At 28.4% G+C, this 20,109-nt stretch overlaps 1 protein-coding gene across 1 annotated transcript; it reads right to left on the bottom strand.

Moving 5' to 3' along the window:
• Positions 1 to 776: 776 nt before the first annotated feature.
• On the bottom strand, positions 777 to 12,549 carry LOC107438032 (Spermidine Synthase). Its single transcript, XM_016050190.3, has 8 exons — positions 12,190 to 12,549; positions 11,298 to 11,418; positions 8,711 to 8,803; positions 8,451 to 8,604; positions 7,043 to 7,126; positions 5,277 to 5,422; positions 3,456 to 3,578; positions 777 to 1,030 (listed from the first exon to the last, which is right to left on the bottom strand). Exons 1-8 carry the CDS (start codon positions 12,318 to 12,320, stop codon positions 1,004 to 1,006), a joined length of 879 nt encoding a protein of 292 aa, XP_015905676.2. The 5' UTR covers positions 12,321 to 12,549; the 3' UTR covers positions 777 to 1,003.
• Positions 12,550 to 20,109: the final 7,560 nt, after the last annotated feature.

Raw genomic sequence — 20,109 nt, 5'->3', positions numbered from 1 at the left:
AGAAAGGCAGATCACACTGGTTTTCGATCATAATTTTGCTTTGAGAATGCAGTTAATTCCTATAACATTTTGATTTCAAAAGATAAAAAAATTAGGAATTTTTAGCATTCCCTCTCTGAAAAGCTTCCAACCAATTGAAACACTGGTATCTTTGAGTAATATAGCTTATCTAGATACAATTTTGACGACGTTAAGGAAAAAAATCATTGATATATCTGAGTTATGCTTGTAATAACAGAATTTAAAGTAGGACATTTTTATTCAGTTCAGTAAAAAAATTTCTCAGTAAATTAAAGTTTGTAATATAAGTTTTTCATTTCTAAAAAGAACTGCATTAATTTAATGTTATTATGAAAGCAGCCACCACGGCTCTTTATAGAAGGTATTTTTTATAACTGTCGTTGAACAGCCGACCTGATTTTGGATTTACGACGAAAAATGTTTTACTCCATAGCCTTGTAATTTATTTGGGTGAAATGATCATTATGAAGACTAACAACTTAAATCAAAACATTTGGATTATAAAGCATCTTATTTTTAGAGAACTATCCTTCCAAGAAATTTTTTTTGAAAAATGAAATAAGTCGTTTGTGACGCTCATGGAATTTGTTAAAATTGTTTGATAATCTCCCCCCTTCCCCCGAGGCTCAAAGTAGGCGGGAAGCGGCATACTGGGTGACAATCCGGTTTCCTGACGGTCCAGTATGTGCCACTAATGGTTGGGAATCCCTAAAATATATAAATAATAAGCATAAAAAAATTGACACACACACTCATTTAATATAAAAAGAAAACTATATTTTTTATTTTCTTATAAATTTTTCTTTTGAATGGAAATACAATTAACAAGCTTAAAAATATGAAACTTTAAATCTACAAATATAAAATACAAAAATAGTGTACAACTTCTAACATCTTTGAAATAAAAATGCCATCAAAAATAAAAATTGAAGCTCCAAGTGTAATTTTCAATACAAAAAGCACAAATCTACATTTGCTCTCTTTATTTTGTAGAATACAAGTTCATTTCCTACAAAAGAGTAGAATAAGTATTACATTGATATAGAAAAAAAAATACTACAATCAGTAGATGTTAAAAATAAGCATGCAAAATATAAAAATTTCATGCAATAAAATGCTGTTGTAAATAGAAGTGTCAACTTCAAAGAAAAGAAAAAAACTTTTTGGTTAAAATAATATCTTTTTATTTGAATATGTAATATTTCTTTTTATTCTAAAATTATAGCACACATTAGAATTCTCACATTTCGATTCCAAATTCCACATCACCGATATTCTCACATTTTGTAAGGGGAAAACACACTCATTATTTCCTTTTCGCATTTTGTAAATCATCATCACATTAAAAAAAATAAATAATAAAATTGTAAAATCTGTAGCAGTAACTACCGAAGGAAAAGATCGACGGCAAAATCACGGGAATCAGGCTCTTCGAAAAAGGGTTACTAAATGCCTGATTACATTTCGAGATTCAGCTGTTGTTATAAATAGTATCGTATTAAAAAATAGGATTTTAAAAACTATGTGGAAATAAATAGTTATAACTACATAAAAAAAATAGAACGAAAATTTGTGAAGGAAAGAAAACCAAAATATTTTTACTTCCCGAAGGAAAAATCTTTCTGCAAGAATTTTATTACGTTCTGAGACGATGCTGTTGCACCCCAACGATGATTGAGTGAATATTTTTAATCAGTGCATTAGACTTATATTAATGGGACGTATAATGCTTTATCTATTTGAGATTTTACTCTTTTATTTTGTTCGTTTTTCGGTGCTGCATTCATGCATAAAGTGCTATGGTTTACTCATCTTTCAAAAATACTCAATTTTTTACTCTTTTTCAACCAGACATGCTTAAAACAGATTCATTGACTCAACAGTGATTTTTCTTACAAAAATTAATTCAACTTGTCTACAGAAAAATTTATAATTGGATTTATAAACAATAACTGGAAAACGAAAAAGGTAAATACAATATTCAATTTAAAACTAATTCAGATTTCTCCCCCCCCCTTTTTTTTTAAATTAAATAGCAGCTCCAGAGAATGTCTCTTTTTTTTTTACGATTTGGAAACTTAATAATGCATTTTTTTTGTTGGTACAGAGCCACAAGCCCATCCCAATAAAAATTAGCCTTGTTATGAAAAAAGATTCGAAAAAGAAAGAATGTCCATAAAAGTTTCCAAAACACACAGCAAGGTGAGTAGCTAAATCTTTCAACAAAAAATAAGCACCTTTTAAGTTATTTTCAAGCATTAACAAAATGCAAAATAATATTCAAAGATTTTACATAATCACAATATAATAACTAGTTTCTGACAAAGAACTCTTTTCTTAATTACATTAGACACCATAAAAAGATTGAGAGATTTTTCGGTCAATTTCAGAGAGTGGTAAACGAACCCTGAAAATGAGACTATCTTGAAAAATGCAGCAGAACTGCACATAAGAGTGCAAGAATCTCACAAAAACCCAGTACAGTATACGCACCCGCAAGTATTTCATCAAACATGTAAAATGATTGGCGCTTTCATAAGCTACGGACCATCGGTACGCACAAATGCATTGTGTTTGAATGAATTTTGAAAATGTTTAATGGAACAATGTGAAAACCACGCTTTTGTATAAAACGTGGCAAAAATTGACATGGTAAAGAAAAAAATTTCATTTTTTAAAGGGAAAATTAAGCACTTTTTAAAAACAGCCAATAAAAAAGCACCTTTAAGGGCTTTTTAAAAACGCTGTGCACCATGTCACAGGCATACGTGTCCCTGGTGAAGACTTAGAAATGAGAATAGAAAAAATTATCTCCAGACCTCACAATTTCAACATGTCTATTTTTTTAAGAGTTTTTTTTTTAAAATTCATTATTTATATTACAGATTCGACGGTTTATATAAAATTATTGACACTGCAATATGCCGAAGAAAATTGACATGAGATGAAAGAATGAATTCTTGGTATTTTGCTCCTCTTTTTACAAGTTCAGTAATATTTGCATGAAACCCCAATAAGATATGCTTTTAATTAATGTATTGTTTTGATGGATTTAACAATCACAGATAATATAGAGATTGTCTAAGGTAAGAACTACCCCTGCCACAAAGTCTGAGGACATATGCTGCTATGGAAACAAAAATAGCGCATTTCAGGGAGGGTAGCTTTTCTTCACTCTAGGGTTAACATAGTAGATTGAAGAAAAAGATTCCCTTCCTCTCGCTGACCTGAGCCAAAACCAGTCCTAAACAATGACCATAGTGACCGCCTTGTTACCATAGTCACCGCCATGGGTCTAGACAAAAGGCTAGGGGAGTTCTTACCTTAGACAAGCTATATAGAGATGTAACTTGAAATAACAAAAAAAAACAGGAGTTATAAGTACGGATGCTTTCCCAAAAAGAATTTAAAAATAGTTTTTAATTGTGTCTTACCTTTGCAACAAACAATGGTAGTGTAAATGAGGCTCTGTGAATATCTGATGTATAATACTTCAGTTTGAGTTCTTCAACTTGTTCAGAAGAAAACTTATGAATTGGGTTTCTAAAGTTGGTTTTCTGAAAAAAAGAATATTGCATTTAATTTCTCCATTTTTATTTTCAAGATAAATTAATTCTACACTCATCTTTAAGATAATTAGTTTGCAAATAGTTAGAAGTTGGTCTGTTCATAAATTTAAACAAAATATAAACAGAGTATCAGCTATATTTCAGATTTTCAAATCCATGACTAATTCCAAAAATTTTTCATGACTTAATAAAGTCACTATTTGCTTTGAAAAAAAAAACACAATTTAAAAAAGCATTATAAAAACATTAATTGAAAATGACAGGTACAACCAAAACTGTTATACTTTGCATCTTCTTATTTATAGATTATAAATTTAAAAAAAAAACAGAGTAAAGAAAGAGTTGAAGCAATAAAATAGCTGAAAAAAATACAAAAGCAAATAACGTTTTTTCCTCTTCATTTCTGCTGAATTATATTCTAGATACTTTTCTTGTTCATCGGAAAAGAAATACTCCTGATTTTTCTGTTCTCATTTCTTAATAAAAAAATGACTAGCTTGCTTCAGCTAGAATTTTAAACTGGTAAAATAAATAATAATAAAAATTCTGAAATTACAGAAGATAAAAATATAATTTGCTCTAGAAACGTTTTTTCTTTCATTTTTTTAAAGAACACAATAACTTTTAAAGAACATGATAAAAACAATATATATTTTAATAAAATATGACTGTGAGTGGGGATTTTATTACAAATTCGGAGATTTGGAACACCATGAAATTGGGGGGGGGGAAGTAAATTCCATCTTAAAAATTCGATTTTTCGGTAACCTGAATCTATGACTTTCTATGATTGTTTTTAAAAATAGTTAAAATCATGACTTTCATAACAAATTTCGTTCAATACCGAAATTCATGACTTTCTAGGTCTGCAGATAACCTGTATATATATATATATATAATAATAGTATGTAACTGGTAAGTTATGCCGTAAGTGAAAAACTTATTAAGAGAAGGTACTAAATCACATTTCACTTAATGTGAGTCAATTAGCCTTAAAATGTGTCTTTATTGTTGCTTTTGTTGTAGATCTGAAAGAGTAACTCTTTGTTTAAGGTATAATTCTCGAAAATATTTTGGGGATCACTGTTTGGATTCAGGCATTATGCGTCATCTTTCTAATAAATAGTTTGCAAGTAATTAGAAGTTGATCAGTTCAAAAATTCAAACAAAAAATATATACTATAATAATGTAAAACTGGTTCAAGATATGCTGTAATCAGGGAAAAAACTCATTTTTTACAGATTACTACAAAACTTCTCAAAAACCATATTTTTTTACTACTCAACTGTAAGATCGCAATCTTGACTATAAAATTGAAGTTTGTTCCGTATTTGTAAGTTACGCTCTTGGCGTTCGAGCATCTCCCCTTGGCACACTGTAAATACGCCAACTTGGCAAGCTGTCTATGTTTATACACCATTACAGTCTACGCTCTACACCCGAAAGGGAAACGCAAATAAACTCCTATTTTACAAAACGCTTTCTCTCATTTTACGCTACCTCCGCGCAAAGTTATTACAGATAAATTGCAATAGTTGACACCTCTGTATAAAGTACATAGAATTCAAAACAGTGTAATATTTTTCAATGAATATACATCTCAAAAGAATGATAGACAAAAAAATAAGCTTTTCCCGACAATAAAATATAAAAAATAAAAATGGATATTAAAGCAAAATTATTACTGGTGATTTCCCGCAAAGAAGGTAGCCGATTTGCCCTCCTGGATAAGTGGGAACATACGATGTGGCGTAATCAACTACAGGAAAGATCTCTCGACACATTTTTAGCATACTTTTCAATAGAGGAAGATCAAACCAAAATGATTCACCTACAATACAAAAGTTCACAGTTGAGTACAGCTTCAAAAGAAATTTTAAATTAAGAGGACACTATAGAGTGGGAGAAACTTTTCAGGAAAAACTCATGTTTTACTTCTCCTGTGGTATTTTAAAGTTGAGAGAAAAATGAGTTCACATCTACTCTTTTTTTTAAAAAATAGCAATTCACATATTATTCATTTTACTTTTATACATAAATTTAAAATCTACACATCATGTTATTTAAGAGTTGGTTTACATATTCTTATTTCCTTATTAGATTTTAAAAATTAGTACACTCTTTGTGATTTTGATAAGTGATTATTTATATGCATATATGTTTAGTTAATTTAGTAGCACTTATAAAATTTGATAGATACTAATACACCCTGGACAGAATTTTTTCGGGATTTCAGCGACAAACTTTCCTAGCACTAATATTTCGCTTTAAGATACTTTTAATTATAACAATTATCAATTTAAAGAAACAGAAATATTTTGTTTACAGAAAAAAGTATAGCATAAAAATGTATAAAAATTTTTAATTGTAAAAATAATATTATTTTAATTCTAATATTATAGGAGATATTCTCGTATTTTGTAGGTGGGAAAATGCTCTTATTATTTCCTCCTTTGAATTTCGTAAATCATTACATAAATTAAAATTCATAAAGAAATGAAGCAATAACAAATTGAAATTCGTAAATAAATTAAAAATCGTAAAATCCGTGCAGTAACTCCCAAAATAAACATCATGAATCACGCGAATAGGACTCTTTAAAAGAGATACTCAAATAAGAGTATGTAAAATATGTTGTTCTTTAAAGGAAAAAAAATGTAACAAAGAACATTATTTCTAGAGCGAACTGCCTTTTAAACTTTCACAATTTCTGAATTTTTATTTTATATTATTAATTTGAAATTCTAGAAGAAGCCAGTCATTACAGATTGTTTTTAAAATCTCAAATGAGAATAGAAAAATCATGATTATTTCTTTCCTCTCTGATGCGCAAGAAAGACATATTTGAAGAAAAAAAATTCTGCAGAAAAAAAAAACATTTTTCGAAACATTATGCAGAAAGGAAAGCTAAAATGTTTCCCTTCCCAAATAAAAAAGATCTCTGCCATGCACTGCGACAATGTCGCCCTAATTCGGCCACGGGGTTAATACAGTTCTTTATCTAATAAAATTTCATATCATTTAATAAAATTTAATCTTATTTTAAAATTTAATCTTATTTTAATAAAATACTGAAGAACAACAGTTATTTTAATTTCTTAATGAACTTCATTAATTTTATTTTTCCTTCCAACTGTTATATTTTAATTTTAACTTATTTAAAAATGAAATTGGAAATTAAAATACTTAGAAATAAATAAAATTATTTTAGCTAGATTGCAATCATAAAATGTTAAATTTTTTTTTAATTTTTAACATTTCTTTTCAAAAGAGATTTCGTTTAAATTTCCTCCAATAGGATAGAAAGAATCATATTCCTTACCAGGCAGTGTTTTAAATGTATTTTCCGTTTTTTTTTTCCTTCTCCCAATGTGGAAGAAACTTGCAATCCCTGGTAGTAACATATATGGAAAAAAAATTCTATTGTTTTATATTAAAAGAAAATAATTACCTTGAGAGCAAAGAATTCCATCTTCCTTTAGAGCTTTGTTCAAAGATTCATAATAAGGCTTTTGAAATAGAACCTGAGCTGGACCTACAAATACATTTTTTTAGAAGTTTTTATTTTTAGTAAAAAATGAAAAAAATTTTCCTTGCACATATTATATGCAATATATTAAGAGGAAACACATCTTCACTGCGCTCTTGTGAACTATATTAGGATAAAGATGCTAGTTTTAGTTGATGGAAAAACTTGGATGGAAAACTTGGAACAAACAGCAACATGAAGCAAATAATGCTATAAAAAATGAAATACTGTAATATAGCTGAACTATCATCTTTAAATATCCCATAGATTGTGCCTTGAGAGGTCTGCATTTTTTAAAAGACAAAAATAAAAAATAAAATTCCCTGTTATTTCAGCTAATTTTTAAATTCCCTATATTTTTGAGGTTTTACCTGTGAAGTGGCGATCCTGAGATGGGACCTTTACAAAAGGTGTTTTAACTATACTATAACAGGGGGCGTAGCCAGATTTTTCAACAAAAAATAAGCACTTTTTAAACACTCAAAAAATATTTTTAATCACTTTCCAAAAAAGAAAAAAAAAACAATTAGGATATGTGCAGTAATAAATATTATTTCCTTCTATTGTTTAAAGTCCCTAATTTATAAACATAAAAATCAACGAAATGCAAAAACATTTTCAGAGTTAAATAATCACAATAAAATAACTAGTTTCTGATAAATATTGCAACGAAAGTAGTGAAGATCATGCTTTTTTTGATCTTTTATAATTTTTGACGTCAATCAACACAACAAAGCAAAAAAAAATCTCATTTCAAAGGATAGGAAATTAAGCACTTTTTACAAACCCCAGACGAAAAAAGCACCTTTAAAGGCTTTAAAAAAACAAATTACAAATAAGCACATTTAAGTACTTTCTAAAAATGCTATGCACCCTGTATAAACTTGAGTAAAATTACTCCAAACAATTCGCAACAATGAAAACTTTTTTTAAGAAAAAACCTTAGTATTTCATTTTTCTATCATAAACAACTGTAACAATGTCATTAAAAAAAATGTTTTTTTCTGGCAGCCAAATTTTAGATTCCTAAAATCACATCAGTAATATCCGATAAATGGTGATGAAATTTGTGACGGGATACTTTCACTGGGCACCAGATTACCAAAGTGTCAAACAATAATAAACATTCTATAGCATAGGCTAATAATTTGAAGCCTATGAGCCATTGCAATGAAAGTTTCAGATAACATTAAAATATCATTGACATAAACACATAACATAGACATAAAAAATAAGGAAAAATATGAATTTTTTTTCTTCTCATTACTTTATAGCATGCATTTTCCCTAAAGCTATAGAAAAAATATATTGTTAAAAAAGCATTTAATACCTATAGGATCAGAAGAGTCAGTGATAATGACATCAAATTCCCCTGGATGATTCCTCACAAATTCAGCGCCATCACCAACGTAAATTGTGGCTTTTGGACTGTCAAATCCTTTTGCCATAAAAGGTAAAAACTCTTTTGACACTTCTATCACTCTCTGGAATCATATTCAATATATCACTAAACAACTGGTTAAAAGACCAGTTATTCTATGTTGTTGATAAAAATAGATTTGAGAAAAGAGAATAAATTTAAATATTTACCTCATCAATTTCACAAAGAATAACAGATTCAACGCATGGGTGTTTAACTACTTCTCTTATCACTCCACCATCACCACCTCCAATAACTAGGACCTAAAAAGAGAATTATTTTAAAATGCTACAGAAATTTCATCGCATAGTTTGTCTCTTTTTGTTAACAAAGTTGGAATTTTTTTCACGTTGTTTGGTATTTTTCTCGCCTAATATAGCTTTCAACCTTTATAAATTTTAAATGTTCATGTTTTGGATCAATAAAAAAATAATTTATCAGGCGAAAACAACTGGAACCACAGTTCAATTAAGTTTGTGAATAAAAACTACCAATTATCTATTAAATTGGGAGTACAGAAGAGGGTAAAAGGCAGCTCTCACACACATTTATTAAAAACATAGGAAAAATACTTAAATGCTTGAAAAATTAATCAGGTGGGATTTATATTAAATCTTGTTACTAGACAGAATTATAAATTAAAGCTAAAAATTTTTTTACTGAGAGATAAATATAAGCTTATTTGGGAACTTGCACTTCAAGAAGATCACAAATACCCACACATGTGACTTACGATGTCAGAGCCAGCTGATCGTCTATAAGCAAAATGGCTTGCTATAGTTGAGCTAAGCTTCTCCACATAGGTTAGAACAGGGATTTCCAACTTACATGACGCCGGGGGCCACAATTAAAAACATAAATCAAATGGTGGGCTGCAACTTTATCAAAATTTTATGTAGGACTCTTTAATGTTTGAAGGAACATTAAATATTACTGTCAGATTTTTACCAAGTTGTACAAAGCAAAAGTATTGAATTACAAATTAAAATAAGAAGTAGATTTTAAAAAGAATTTAATTGCATATTAAAAAATTCGGGCTACAATAACTTTAATGTGCACCCAATGTATTAAACAATTAATGTGCAACAGATATCTAATTGTTAAGATATAAAACTTTAAAAAGGTTGGTATTAAAACTTACATGGTAGCACACAGAATGTTCAATGACAAAATTGAGGTTTGTCTGTCGCAACCACCAGAGAATAGATATTTAAATTTTAAATTTAAAATTTACAAATGTGTGTGTAAATATTTTCATCCAAAAGGAGTGGTTTCAAAAAGTTAAATTGGAGAATTTCTTCGAGAAAATTTCTGATACAAAGCAAGCTAAATTACATTCACAAAAAACAAAAAAATGAAATGAAAAAGAGCAACATACACGATTATTTTTGTATTTGAATAAATATTTTCTTGGATGCAAAACTTGAGAAAAATTTTTTTTTGCACTGTTGGTATGATAAATTTCACAGAAACGAAGAAATTAGGTTTTTATTAACGCGAATAGTATTTTAAACCCATATAGATTTTTTACGAAAATTGTCCGCAAAAAAATTACAACTGATATTGTATTTTAGTTCGAATACCATAAAAAAAGGCATCGCGGGCCGGATGTGGCCCCCGGGCCGGATGTGGCCCCCGGGCCGCCAGTTGGAAACCACTGGGTTAGAAGGTTAACCACATAGGTTAATTAACGTGAAATTAATTAAATACAGAGCCGTATCGCACATCAAATTTGTTGAAATATAATTCTTTCTTGTCTTTTACTTAACTTAGATTTATTATTTGTTTACATCTTTTATTGTAACCATGATATATTTTTGCTTTGCGTGCCTGGCAACTTCAAAATATAATTAGTTTGTTTATGTTCTACGTCCCTTCGTGCCTGTCTTTGTTAAGTAAGAAATATATAGTAAAAGAATTTAAATCTTTGTGAATACTTGACAGGTTTAACTCACAAAACAGAATGGAAAGAACAATGGCTAACATAAACAAATGCCACGTATCAACAACCAATCAGGATCGAGATACCTACAGTACATCACTTGCAGGTATTAGCTTAAAATCTTAATCTGAGAAAATCTTTTGAAATTTTGATTTGACTCCTACCTTTTAATCTCTGAGTTAAAAGTGAAAGCATATATTTGTTTAATTTTTTCTTGTAACCTATCATTTAAGCTTTTAAAAAGCATTGTACTTTAACTTTGAATCCAAATCTAAGCATTTATATTTGTGTTTCTGCAAGAGAAATCCTAATAATAAAACAAATTAAAATATAAAAAATTGATCAACAGTTATAACATTTTAATGCACACCAACATAGTTCCCAGCATATAAAGTGATATCATTTGATGCTATAAGGTTTCTTCTTTTTATAGTGCAAGATGTCACCCTATGTGTTCTAGCTTTGTATCATATAATCACATTTCAGGGAGGGTAGCTTCTCTTTACTCTAGGGCTGACACAGTAGACCGCAGAAAAAGATTCCATTCCTCTTGCTGACCAGAGCCAAAACCTGTCCTAAACAGTTACCCCACACCCCTACTTGAAATAGTTATGCCTCATTACCTTGGCACAGACGAATAGCTAGGGGACTTCTTACTTTAGACAAACTATAAAAGGTAATTTGTCCTTGTCTGCTCTGCCTTTCGCTAAAATAAAGCATCAATTGCCACAAAATTATATAGCTAAAATACATTTAAAATCAGGTTAATCAGTTGGCTATTTCTTTTTATAAACTAAATTATGTCTAAAATTTACCTTTTTAGGATTGGGATGTGAATTCAGAGGTAAAAATGAGATGATTTCTTGATATGAAAATTCATCAGCTTCTGAGCACTGGACAGCATTATCAAGAACAAGAACAACACCAAACCTTTTGCTGAAAGGAAAGGAAATCTTCAAGAAAATGTTATAGAAAGAAAAAAAAAGTTTTCACAATTTTCACTTTAAGAATTACTTCACAATTAATTACTTGTAAACATACTGTTAGATTTATTTTAACAGTTTTTGATTGGGAAAAATGTTTAAGCAAAGCATTACTTCGTAATGAATCAAATTTTCAATGCCTGATTAGTTTAAAACGATCAATTAGTTCAATATTTAGTTTTGATCAGCAGTTTTATTTTTTCTACATCATAGATACAGGTTAATTCGATATAGAAAATAACTAAATTAACAGTTAAAAATATGAAGAACCTATAAATGTTTAATATTTATAATATTCATTGCATAATATGCCGGAAAAGTGAAAATGACTAAGGAAATTGGGAAAATCAGCTCTTTACAATTATCGCCCGCATTTTGCTAGGCATCAGGCTAATAGTAAATATCTTCTGCATTTTTTTAGTCAGGCTGATATTTTTTAGGTTTATTGCAATCCATTCAAGTGCCTTTAGTCTTATCAGAAAATGCTCAAAGAATTATCCAATCATTCTGAATTTACTATCGACTTATTGATGAAATATTCTGTTGTCAGCTGTTAAGACTATTAAAATTTTCATGAAATGAAATGTTTAATAAAATGAACTTAATTTAAATTACTTTGATTCATTTTCATTAAAATAGAATTCTCTAGACTACTTTGCAACAGCAATAAAAATTTATCTTGAATTACAAGTTTTATATCATCTTATTATCTACTATAAATTACCTAGTGAAAACTAAAATATCTTGATACGGTGTCTTCTCACGATGCAAAATCTTATCCACTTCAATAGATATTGCGTTATCACCATGCAATGATCCAGTTTCTGTAAACCATCCTTTCTTGAAAGCGTCCATGCCTAAAATTAAGAAAGAAGTAATAACTTACGATTTATTACAATAAAAGTTTAAAGAAGAAAACCATTTTTTTGGAATAATGTATTCAAATATATTAAAGACATTTATCATGCTAAAAAAAATGTTTTCTAAAGATCTATTTTTTTACACTTTTAATAACTTATTTTACGTGGCAGTTTTACATCCAACCTTTAATTTCTGCATTTTAATCATTGTTATCCCAGTTTGAAAACCATTATTACAACAATGGATTAAAAGTTAAAAAACGAACAAACAAACTAGATTGAAATAACCAGGCTAAAAGATTTTTTGCACTAAATTGGATATTTAACACTAAATATTTAACATCATGAACACAAAACCATTTACTTTTATAAATATATCATTTTCAAAGAAATATTTACTTATATAAAACAATTTTTAAGCCAATGGTAGTAAAAAATTTTTAGATTAGAGAAATTTTGATTTAAAATAATCAAATAGTAAAACTATAAATGAGATTCATAATTAACAGTAGAATATCTCTATTAGATAAGCCTTGATTTGCGAGGGTTTGCCTTTTTTAGAATTCTGTGTTATCATTTCACATATCATTAAATTTATCTACAAAACATGGCAACAGATAAATATTAAGGCTCTAGAATAATTTTCGAATATAAATAGATCAAAACATAAAAATTTACGCAAACATTAGTACAAGAAAACTAACAAACTTATCAATTTTGATCTGCTTGAGCAATTTTAAAATTAATGCAATTTAAAGAGTTTAAGAACTTTATAGATCTTGTATTGCATTATAAAAAGCCCAAGCTATTAAAAAAAAGACTTATATTTTATAAATTGAACTGATTAATTAATGCACTAATAAAAACAATTATTTTAAGGTAAATATTTTCAAATAGTTTTTAGGTATAAACACAGTATTATATTATTGTAACTAAGATTTTAGGAGAAATTAAAAATAAAATGAAAATTAAGTTATTGTTAGCACAAGTAACTGATTTTGATTAAAGAAAAAATATATCACGCTAAAAATTTTATTTCCTATAAATTAAATACATTAAATGTCAATGATAGAAGAATTACACTCAGGTTACATTGCTACGATAAAATCTAATCAGTAGAAAAGCATTATGTAATTTTTAATGACAAAAAAAAAATAGTCACAGAAACTACAGTACAGAACCCGTTATCCGGAAATCAGAAAACCGGAAAACCAAAATACCGGAACGAAATTCGATAAATTTTCCCGCAATTTTTAAAAAATAAAATATTTTTCGTCATAAGATTTTAGGATTTTTCTTTCTTTTTTGAAAGATGTTTACCTTACCATCATTTCAGAAATAATCATTAGTGTATTACCTCATCGTTTTTTCTTATTTTTAAGATTATTTACAAATAATTTTTTTTTTTAGTTGTGTTTAACACTAAAAAAACGGCTTTTTGTAGCGATTCAGAAAAGCGGAAAAATCAGTTATCCGGAATAGCGATAGTCCCGATCGTTCCGGATAATCGGTTCTCTACTGTATTAACTTATTTATGTTTAATGAGTACTAATAATCTTTTAACATTATTTCTCAAAAATGACAGATCATTTGAAAAATTAACCAGAGAAAAATGGTCAACAATAAGATTGTATAATTTAATGTAATATGCTTCAGAAACAAAATTTTAAAATCAGTTACAAAGTTCATCAACAAATGGCAATGTAAACAAAAACTATACAACAATCTTACATGTTGCGTGTTAAAGCAATGCAACATATTGTCTTTGTTAATTCTGCCCTCCCTTTGGTGTTGCAAACGGGGTTGTTTTTAAAAACAATATTTTACAGGCTTATTTATGACTATCAGTAGACAAACTAATAAATTTAAGACCTAATTTTTTTATAACTTTGCTTAGAATAAATAACTTGCTTTAATATGTAGTAAATTACATGTTTCTCTTTGGTCTTTCAAATCTCTTGTCCCTTTTGGGATATCCATTATTAACAGAGCAAATTTTGAAATGAAAAATGTTGGAACAGGGTTGCCAGGGGTTCTAATATTCCCTGACTTTTCCAGGTGAACAGACATATTTTTAAAAAATTCCAGTCTAATATAGCAGTATGTACTGATAGTGCTGTGGTCAAAATATACAGTGAACCACAAAAAATTAATAATAATAATTTAAACATTACATTGTAGATTTTATTTTACTTCAATTCGGAGTATATTTATTCAATAATACCACAGGAGAAAAAAATGGTAGTAAAGACAAAAGAAAAGAAAGAGAAAAAAAAAATCTTTAAAAATAATAACATTTTGAAATTCAATAGCAGACACTTTTGATGAAAAATCATTGATTAATTTTCTATCCATGTTTAATTTAATTTTATACTTCGTACCTGCATGATGCAAAATTGAACAAGAGTGAGATTTTAAAAGAATAAAAGAATGTATCTCGAGTCATGTAAATTAAAAGAAAATGCTATTTTTTTACATATACAGTCGAATCCCGCTATAGTGAACCTGGGATATAGTGAACACTCGGATGTAGTGAACTTTTTTAGCGGTCCCGTCCGTATTCCTATTTAAATAATGTTANATTAAAAGAAAATGCTATTTTTCTACATATATTTAGAAATACTGAAGAGATGAAATTGTAATAAATAATCCCACTTCATAAATAAATCATAATTATTAAAGATTAACTTGATACACTAATATTAACATGTAATGCAAATTAAATAAAAAGTAAACTTAATTTATCAGAGCTTAAAAAAAAATAACCAAAAATCAAAAAGAATTATTAAAAATGAGTTGTAAACATAAACAAAAATATAATAAAACAAAAATATATTTAAAAAATATATATGATAAAACAAAAATAAAAGATATAGTCTGATGCATAAAATGTAAGAGGGTGGAAGACAGGCATTTGATACATGAATGCACAAAGGGACGCCACAAACTTATATTTTAGGGAGAATGGATTATTTTGCGAATAAAATTCCTAATTTGACCGAATCATATATAGGCATGTAATTCATTTGCTTTAATTAGAAATTATCTTGTTACTAATATTTTCACTATATGCTATGTTCCACCACTGGTTTAACAATTTTATACATAATTATTCTAGTAAAACACGATTGGTTAGTGAGTAAGGCACTAAACTGTTCTGAAGAACTGGGATTCGATTGTAAAGAGGTGGTTTGAAGCCCTTTATATCGATAGGTACCAGCTTATCTAGGAAGTAAAGGCGGCTTGTGTGCAATACTAACCACATTGCTGTAAGCAGGGCATTTGTGCCTTAACCTTTATGAATCCCTAGACCACAATGAACTGTTGTTATTCTTTTATTTTAGTCAATAAATTATGTACCATTTGATAAGTAAATTTATATATATTTACCATTTAAATTATATAGTAAATTTATATATATGTACCATTTGATAAGTAAATTTATATTTATATATATATACATGGTATAAATAAATGACAAATATTAAAAATAAAATAAAAATGAGCATATAAGTACTTATTACGAAATTTATTCTTATAACTAGATCCGAAAATTTGCATTTTCAGTTAGTAGCAAGGGGCAGGTAGACTGTAATAACTTAGTAGCCCCACTTTTTCCTCAAACCTAATAAGGTGGTGACTGATATCGATAGGTCCTTTTCATTTAATAGCTACTTTTTCCTCAAACCTTTTTCTGCTAGAATTAAATTCTATATTTTTTTAAACAAAAATTCATTTCAGAAAAAATCTACAACTTATAAAAGTCAATTCAATTGAAACAATGCGTGAAAAAAATTATTTATACATACTGATTTTCAAGTATATTTTTAAAAAATATATGTTGATACAAATTATCTTTAAATGAAATATGTGAATTGTTGAAGAACTTTCCTGCCATGTGAATCTTTCCACCCAATAATGATGGATTCTAAAGGATCAAAATTTTTAGGGGAGACATTGGACATTTTAATAAAAATTCTGTTTTCCAGAGTTTCTTTTGACATTGATGTACTTCCTTAATAATTAAAAATTTTCTTTTAAAAAAAAAGTGATAAGTTGTTAATTTAATTTAAGTTGCCACCTTTTTTTTCTTGTCACGTGGCGAATGGTTATTTTCAAATCTACTAATAACTGTAATCAATAGCGAAGTTAATTTGATAAAACAATTTAATTGATTTACTGAAAAAAATTATTAACTCATTTGAACAAACAATTATATTTTTCGTAAATTATACTAGTAGTATATTTACCATAGAATATATTATAGTTATGATTTATTGGAAATATTCATGCACATATAAGCAAGGGTGCAGAAAATTCTCAGAGCCTAATACAGTACGGAACCCGTTATCCGGAATACAGAAAACCGGAAAACCAAAAAACCGGAACGAAATTCAATACATTTTCCCGCCACTAAAAAAAAAAAAATTTCTCATAAAACTTTAGAATTTTTCTTTCTTTTTTGAATGACGTTTACCTTACAATCATTTTGGAAATAATCATTAGTGTATTACTTCAACGTTTTTTCTTCTTTTTAAGATTATTACCAAATATATATATTTTTTTAGTTGGGTTTAACAATAAAAAAATACGTCTTTTTGTAGCGATTCAGAAAACCGGAAAAATCAGTTATCCAGAATAGCGATGGTCCCGATAATCGGTTCCCTACTGTACTGTGAACTCTTGCTACTACAATATCCAATACAACAATAACTCCCTCTATTACAACAATGTTTTGTGGTCCCGACGAACTTTCATATGAATTAATGTTATTCTCCACTCAATATTACAATATTCTCTGAAGCAATAAACCCCTGCAAAACAATTTTTTTTTCTAAATTTCAAACTTATTTTCTTCATTTATTCTTCATTTATTCATCTATTTTATANTGTGCCTTAACCTTTATGAATCCCTAGACCACAATGAACTGTTGTTATTCTTTTATTTTAGTCAATAAATTATGTACCATTTGATAAGTAAATTTATATATATTTCCCTACATATGTATAATACATGGTATAAATAAATGACAAATATTAAAAAAAAAATGAGCATATAAGTACTTATTACGAAATTTATTCTTATAACTAGATCCGAAAATTTGCATTTTCAGTTAGTAGCAAGGGGCAGGTAGACTGCAATAACTTAGTAGCCCCACTTTTTCCTCAAACCTAATAAGGTGGTGACTGATATCGATAGGTCCTTTTCATTTAATAGCTACTTTTTCCTCAAACCTTTTTCTGCTAGAATTAAATTCTATATTTTTTTAAACAAAAATTCATTTCAGAAAAAATCTACAACTTATAAAAGTCAATTCAATTGAAACAATGCGTGAAAAAAATTATTTATACATACTGATTTTCAAGTATATTTTTAAAAAATATATGTTGATACAAATTATCTTTAAATGAAATATGTGAATTGTTGAAGAACTTTCCTGCCATGTGAATCTTTCCACCCAATAATGATGGATTCTAAAGGATCAAAATTTTTAGGGGAGACATTGGACATTTTAATAAAAATTCTGTTTTCCAGAGTTTCTTTTGACATTGATGTATTTCTTTAATAATTAAAAATTTTCTTTTAAAAAAAAAGTGATAGGTTGTTAATTTAATTTAAGTTGCCACCTTTTTTTTCTTGTCACACGGCGAATGGTTATTTTAAAATCTACTAATAACTGTAATCAATAACGAAATTAATTTGATGAAACAATTGAATTGATTTACTAAAAAAAATTATTAACTCATTTGAACAAACAATTATATTTTTCGTAAATTATACTAGCAGTATATTTACCATAGAATATATTATAGTTATGATTAATTGGAAATATTCATGCACATATAAGCAAGGGTGTAGCAATACAGTATGGAACCCGTTATCCGGAATTCAGAAAACCGGAAAACCAAAAAACCGGAACGAAATTCAATACATTTTCCCGCCATTTTAAAAAAAAAAAAAATTTCTCATAAAACTTTAGAATTTTTCTTTCTTTTTTGAAAGATGTCTACCTTACAATCATTTTGGAAATAATCATTAGTGTATTACTTCAACGTTTCTTCTTCTTTTTAAGATTATTACCAAATATTCTTTTTTTAGTTGGGTTTAACAATAAAAAAAAAACATCTTTTTGTGGCGATTCAGAAAACCGGAAAAATCAGTTATCCGGAATAGTGATGGTCCCGATCGTTCCGGATAATTGGTTCCCTACTGTACTGTGAACTCTTGCTACTACAATATCCGATACAACAATAACTCCCTCTATTACGACAATGTTTTGTGGTCCCGACGAACTTTCATATGAATTAATGTTATTCTCCACTCAATATTACAATATTCTCTGAAGCAATAAACCCCTGCAAAACAATTTTTTTTTCTAAATTTCAAACTTATTTTCACCATTTATTCTTGGATTTCGGATAATGAAAAAAAATTATTTTATAATATTTTGCCTTTTTTTACTGAGACACACTGCTGACCACCCCAAGAGCTTCCATTCTTAGAATTGCTTCCCTTATCTCTTAAAAAGTAACAGACGTAACATTCCTTTCTGATTTCATTTCCATCATGTTAAAAGCTGATCAGGAGTTACAAATGACCACAAGCATCACGTTAACACCCAAAAGAGAATTTTTTCCGCAGAGGGTGGGTGGAGCACCATTCACACACGAGAATAATTTTCGTACTTTGAACTCAATGCATACTTGACTTAACAGTCAGAAGAATGAATAAACACTTGAAAATATCAAATTATTTTCAATAAAAACGGTTTTCATTAGATTTGTGATCTTATTTTGCTTCAATTGTTTTAAATATTTAACAATAATTAACCAATCTGCAAATTAATACAATCGCACCTCGCTAACTCGAACTTCGATTTCCTGAATTTTTCGATATCTCGAAGAAACAAAAATTCCCTTCAAGTTTCATATACACTCAATGCTAAAAAAAACTTGATTTCACAAATTTTTTCCTCCAATCCCTCGATAACTTTAATTTTTTCTCTCTATAAATAGTGTAGATTTTTTTTTGAAAATAAAAAAAATATTCCAAAAAAATAAAAAAATTTAAGAATAGAAAACCAATTCACATAATGATAAACTTCTTTTAAAAAATGTACATAAAGACGTCAGTGGCATGGAATGATGTGTCTTCCTCTACGATAATGAACGGCTTCAAAATGGCTGGATGCATTAAAGATCACGAAAGTAGTCAAACAATCAATATCGTTAATTCTGCTGAAAACTACACCGAAAATGATTGGGACAGATTGACCGAACTCATGAAACTTAATGACATGGAATATCATGATTTTGTAAAATTAGATGATGCAGTAACAGTGTGTGGTCAGTGGAAAGACAATGATATCATCACTCAAACGAAAGCTTCTTGTGAACTATCAGAAGAAGAGGATGAGGAAATCGATGATTTACCGCCCAATGTTACTAACAAACAAGCACTTTCTGCAGTGGACACTGTAAGGAGATTTATTGAGAGGCAGCCAAATATGTCAGAGGAGACATTTAAAGCTTAGTCCACTTAGAAAGTGTTATAGACAAACTTTCTTACACATCTCTAAAGCAAACAACAATTTAATATTTTTTTTAAATGAAAGTGCAAAAAGTGTTTTTAGAATAAATATGGAATAGTAAATAAGGTATGTGAAGAGCATTTTTCTTTATTCTAAAATCAATAACATGCGATTTTCGATAATTCGAATTTTCGGTATCTCGAATTTTTTCTCCTCTCCCTTCAAGTTCGAGATATCGAGGTTTGATAATGA

Source organism: Parasteatoda tepidariorum, chromosome 4, assembly GCF_043381705.1.
Source record: "Parasteatoda tepidariorum isolate YZ-2023 chromosome 4, CAS_Ptep_4.0, whole genome shotgun sequence".
NCBI classification, from domain to species: Eukaryota; Metazoa; Arthropoda; class Arachnida; order Araneae; family Theridiidae; genus Parasteatoda; species Parasteatoda tepidariorum.
Note: the sequence above shows the minus strand (reverse complement) of the source record. Positions and strands in the feature narration are given on the sequence as shown.